At 45.6% G+C, this 5,808-nt stretch overlaps 1 protein-coding gene across 1 annotated transcript; it reads left to right on the forward strand.

Annotated features, from left to right (window-relative positions):
• Positions 1-273: 273 nt before the first annotated feature.
• LOC104773965 lies at positions 274-5,589 on the forward strand (the record flags this gene model as incomplete). The annotated part of the gene is made up of 2 exons (XM_010498638.1): positions 274-1,245; positions 5,521-5,589. Coding segments are annotated over exons 1-2 (1,041 nt in total), but the record flags the coding sequence as incomplete, so codon positions are not given.
• Positions 5,590-5,808: the final 219 nt, after the last annotated feature.

Below are 5,808 nucleotides of genomic sequence, written 5' to 3' on the forward strand. Positions count from 1 at the left end.
TCCGGAGAAAGAACAAGATTCATGATGGAAACATTTTTCGGAGGAGATTAGTCTGGCCTGCGATTCAACAATCCGGGTCGACAGCAAGCAAGTTTCCGTCAAACGCCTGGTGTACAACGTGCATATCATGAACCATATGGGGCAAGGGGTGTGCCGCCAAGGCAAACGAATGTCCGTGAAGAGCCGAGACAAAGGAGTGTACCAGTGGGACCGAGACAAAGGAGTGTACCATTGGAACAAAGACAAAGGAGTGTACCCGAGGAGCCAAGACAAATGAATGCGCGCGAAGAGCCAAGAGGTCAAGAGAGTGGACCAAGAGATCTATTGCAAGCTGCGATCTTAGAGTGGGCAGAGCTCATGCGACAACAGGCACCGAGCTTTGTGAAGATCGTGGAGACTATGAGAAATTTGGGAACCGAGTATTTTAGGGGAGGATCAAACACCTTTGAAGCTGATAATTGGTTGCGAACCATGGAGAGGAATTTTGAGGCAATCCAATGTCAAGAGGACTATAAGAAAGATGTTGCAGTGCACTACTTGAAGGATGACGCTAGTGATTGGTGGATCGGTGTGAAGAGACACTATGGTAGAGATCCAACATGGGATGAGTTTCGAAATGAGTTCGAAGGAAAGTATTTCCCACCGGAGGCCAGAGACAGATTGGAGAATGAGTTTATAAACTTAAAACAAGGCGAGAAGAGCGTTCGAGAGCTAGAGGCAATCTTTACTCGACTGCGAAAGTATGTGTACCGAGGGCGAGACAATGAGGCAGCTATGACACGCCACTTTTTACATGCGCTACGACCAGATATCCAGAGTAGGCCCATGTCTGTCACTTACCAACGAGTTGACAAGTTGGCGGAGAGAGCTGTAAATGTGGAGGAGCACATAGAAATGGAGAAGGAAGCCATGCGAAAAGACGAAGAGAAGGGCAAGGCGAAGATGATGCCAAGTGGTAGTGCAACCCGAAAGAGGAGTCGATCAGACCAGGAAGAGAGTAGTTCAAAATTTGGGAGAAGAGGAGTTGAGTGTTTCTCATGTGGAGAGTCGGGCCATTATTTTCGAGAATGCCCGAGGGCAGGAGAGAGTGATCGCCCAGTGCCATCTCACATCATATGTTACAATTGTGGCAAGAGTGGCCATTACATGGCAGCTTGTCCGATGATCAATGCCATAGAAGCGGAACCAGAAGAAGAATATCCCCCACTGACCAGTCCCGAGGAGGAGCGACTTGCGAAGCAGCAAGTAAGAGGGGATCGCGTGTATCGTTTCCCTTAGGTAGTTAACACTTAAACCTTCACGACTGTGTGGTCGCCGGGAAGTTAAGTATGGGTGCTAACTCCCATTTTGGTGTGTTTGTGTATTTGTGTGCTTGTGTGCTTGTGTGCTGGCGCAGTTATGTGTTTGCGCAGTTGTGTGTTTGTTGCCTAGGATTGTTTTAGCATTTTGTGGTGCTAGTCCAAGTCCTAGTTGTTGTGTGCAGGAAGCCTTTTAGCTAAGTGTTGTAGAGAACCCTTAGTGATAGGCCGTGTAGGGAAACCTTAGTGTTCTAGGTTAAACCCTTTTTCCTGGCCTGTTAGTGGAAGTGTTGAGTTGGGTGGAGCAAGTTGGAGTGGTGGCTAAAAGCAAGTTCGTGTTCGAGAGAGTTTGCCAATATCAAGCGCATGAAGGAGAAGAAGAGAATTGAAGCAAGACGCATTAGAAAGAGGACCAGAGGACTTCATGGGAATTCGGGGATGAATTCCTATAAGGGGGGGAGAATGTAGTGACCCTCACCCAGGGGTAAATTTTTAACGTGATTTCAAGTCCAAAAGGTTAAGAGAGGAAGCCAGCAAGGAGAAAAGAAAGTTTGCTGAAGAAAAGTCCGAGAAATTTTGGACGGATAGAAAAATGGCCAGTTGTCCGAGACGTACCATCCGAGTCGTCCGAAACGTACGGAGGACCGAGAGTTGTCCGACGCGTACCGCAAAGTACCGGGAATTGTCGAGTATTCGAGAAAGTTGCCGATAGATGCCGAGTGTTGCCGAGCGGAGTGTCCGAACGATCGAGAGAGCTATCGACGATGGTCGAGAGTCGTCGACAGCGACCGAGAATTGTGGTCGAGCGGTACCGAGAAAATCCGAGAGTGGCCGGAGGATACGTCGGAGGTGTCGGATGAAGGATTGAATATTTTGGGAAAAATTATTATTTTCTCAAAATTTCAACCAATGAGAATCAAGGAAAGTGGGAGATTAAATTAATCAAGGAAAGAGTTAGTGGAGAAATTAAATATTCCAGAAAGGATTAATGGAGCATTAGTGGGAGGATTAAAGAAATCAAAAGACCAAAGTGGAAATCAAGGTGTCTAACCAAGATGCTTCCAAGTGTTGAAGTTGCTCTAATGAGGAGAGTGCATGCGACATGCATTGGTCGAATCCGCCGCCCAAAGCACTCACCACTTCGCTATAAATAGAGGCCTTAGGTCCTTGGAGCTCATTTTCGTTCATCTTTCTTCCCCTTAGAGAAAATAAGAGCGAGAGAGAGAGTTAGGGAAAGAATTAGCGAGAGAAAGAGCTAGAGAGTGAGCGAGAGAGTTCTTCCCTTAGAAGTTCTCATCCGCGCGTGTTAGCGAAGTGTTGCTGTAGGAGCCGTTCGCGTCAAGTCCTTGCTAGGAGTCCGAGTTGATCGATTCTTCTCAGCTAAGCCAAGTGAGTTTCGAAGCATGTGATATGGCACATGATAGGAGGGATTTTGGGTTATTTTCGCTTAAGATTTATGGTGAAATCTAAGCATTTTCGTTGGGGTGTTGGGTAGATTCGTTTCTTTTCTTTCTAGATCGAAGTTCTAGAAAGTTAAGTCTCGTTTATTGCTTGTTCGCATATTGGTGTGAGGTTGTGTCTAGCGCTTAGTTTCTAGTTATTTCTCTAGTTACTAAGGCTTGCATGTTGCTTGTTTGTGATTGCATGTTGGCTTGTGTGCCTTGCATGTTGCTTGTTAGTGATTGCATGTTGGCTTGTGTGCCTTGCATGTTGCTTGTTTGTGTTGCATGTTGCTTGTGTGCATTACATGTAGTTGTTTGTAGCTTGCATGTAGCTTGTGTGCTTTGCAGGTTTGTTTGGTTGTGTGTTGAGGTTGTGCAGGAGAAGACTTCCCCAATGACCGTAATCGGTGCGGATTACGAAGACTCGGAGAGACGGGATTGCAGCCTTGGGCCGAGTACTACACGACGGTGTAGGCGAGAGAGCCTGTTGAGAGGAACTCGCATGTGATGTTCTATACTCGCGTGCCTTTGTGGCTGTGAGTATAGGTGTTCACGGGTATGGGGGAAGTGATGAAGTGAGGAGGTGACGAAGCGTTGAGGCGTTAAAGTGAAGGAGAGAAGAGTTGTTAGCTTCCGCATGTGTATACTTTGATAGTATACTTGGAGATTGCTTGACTAACTTGCATGTTTTATCTTGCTTGTTTTTCTTGCATTTTGGTTTGCATGTAGCAGTTGAGTGCTGCATGTAGTTGTTGTTTGTTTAGCTTGCATGTTGTGTGTTGCTTGCTGGGGTTGGGGTTTGGGTTTTGGTTTCTTGTTAGGTTGCCGAACTCACTGAGTGATGTAGCACTCAAGACTCCATATTTTGTGTTGCAGGTAACCTTAGTGGGAAAAGCCTTAGCGGGGAGCACAGGACGTTAGGCCAGCCGGTGTAGAGTTGCGTTGCCTTTGCAAGTTGTTGTTTCTTTTTGTAAAATTTTATTAATCGTATTTTGGCCTTAAGCCTGGCGCCATCTTCGTAGTAATGTTTTATGAACTGTTTTATGAAGTAAATAAAGTTGAAAGTCTTTGTATTTAAGTCGTTTAATTTTGAAATGGTTCCAGCCTTGTCCGGGCCAACACAACGCACCAGGCAGCGAGGGTTGCAAAGCCTAAGCAGTCTCGGTCGCGGGCGGAATTGTGCTAGGGAGGACCGGTCGGGAAGTCTGCAGCTTCCGTCCCTCGGCCGGATCACCCCGGTGCAGTTCCCATAGTGGCGTTCCGTGGCTGTCCGTTGGCCTGCATGGTCATAGGACGGTTCGGGGGCCTTACACTCTCCCTGTAACATCCGTGAACCAAAATCCCGGTTTAGGGATTGCATCGGTCGATACACTATGTGCATCGGTCGATGCAAGGTTGTTTTTCTGCAGTTCGACTTAAGTTAAACGCTGCTTTTTGGGTTAGGAAAACCCTTAACCCGAGTTTTGTCTCATTAGTCATATTTAGCCGCTTTTGAGAGAAAACAAAAGAGAGAAAAAGTTCCCTAAGTGTTCTTGAGTGTTCTTGGTGACTTCTGGTGATTGGAGGCGTTTCCTGTAGAGATCTGTAGCTGAGATCGTTGTAGGAGCTTCCTAGAAGAGTGTTGTTGTTTGGTTAAGGTTCATAAACTTCTTGGCAAAGGTAAGTGCATGACCATGGCTTATCTAAGCTAGAGATCTCTCTGATTTGCTTGTTATGTGTTGTTAGGCTTGTTAGGTTGTTATTTGGGACGTTAGGAAGCTTTCTTGTGGCTTGGGATCGAGTTTTGTGGTTGTAGGAACGAAGATCCGGCGAGAAGCTTCGGGGAAAAACGATGCTCGGCATTGCATCGGTCGATGCACTTTGTGCGTCGGTCGGTGCAAGTGAGAGGACAACGCGTAAAACCTAGGGTTTTCGTGCTATGTCGAGCATGCATCGGTCGATGCAATGGTAGCATCGGCCGATGCAGGTTAACCTTGCATCGGTCGATGCATATCATGCGTCGGTTGACGCAACCCCAACTGGTGTCGGTCGATGCATGCTTGGTGTCGGTCGATGCAGAGTCCTGGTTTGTTATTGTTGATTGTTGATTGTTGGTTGATGGTTAGAGATGTCTCTATTTCTTGTGTGTATAGCCCATTAGACGGGAGGATTGCCTTACTGAGTGTTTATTAAATACTCATGCATTGAAATTTGTGTTTGTGGTGCAGGTAAAGGCAAAGTGTGATCGTGGAATCAAGGCAATGAAGAAGAGGATGTTCTAGGGCCTCGATTGGTTGTTGTCTGGCATTGCTAGGTTGCTAGAGTTTGGGCATTAGAAATATTGCTAGGTTGCTGGTTCTCTGATTCCTGTTGTTTGGTATTTGGATATTGATTATGTTATAATGTTTGTTTATTATTGGATATTTATTGGATATTGGTATTGTTTATTTCCGTTGTTGGTTGTGATTGTGGTTAGGTGGCTAGCGGGTATGGGACCACTAGATGTAGTTTATTATTTGTTATTATTATTAATATTATTACTTATTATTAAAAAAAAAACGGGTCAGGTCGTTTCAATTTGGTATCAGAGCCCTTACGGTTCTAGGTTTGGGTTCACTAGGCTTTGTGTTGTAGATGTTTGGGATTTGCATGCTTTGATTGATTATGCGAGTTAGTCAATTGTGTGTGACATGGAGTCCTAGAACATCCTCTTCGAGCCTACTGTGTGGTTCCACGGTGAGTTTACATTTATGTGTTATAGTATAAATTGTTTGCTTAGTCTTATGTTCATGGTAGTGCAGATGGCTAGATATGGTGCGGTTGCTGGTCGTGGTCGTGGACGTGGTCGTGGTAGGGACAGAGGCCCAGCAGTGAGTGAGACTGCGGACCAGAGTTTGACAGTTGAGGGTGTTGGCGAGCCGCAGGGTGTCCAGGAGGATTCTAGTTGAAACGACCGACCTTTTTTTTAAAATAATAAATAATAAATAATAGTATATATAAATAGACTACAACTAGTGGTCCCATACCCACTAGCCACCTAACCACAATCACAATCAACAGCGGAATAACAATACCAATAACGATATCCA

This window comes from Camelina sativa, unplaced genomic scaffold, assembly GCF_000633955.1.
Source record: "Camelina sativa cultivar DH55 unplaced genomic scaffold, Cs unpScaffold00854, whole genome shotgun sequence".
Taxonomy (NCBI): Eukaryota; Viridiplantae; Streptophyta; class Magnoliopsida; order Brassicales; family Brassicaceae; genus Camelina; species Camelina sativa.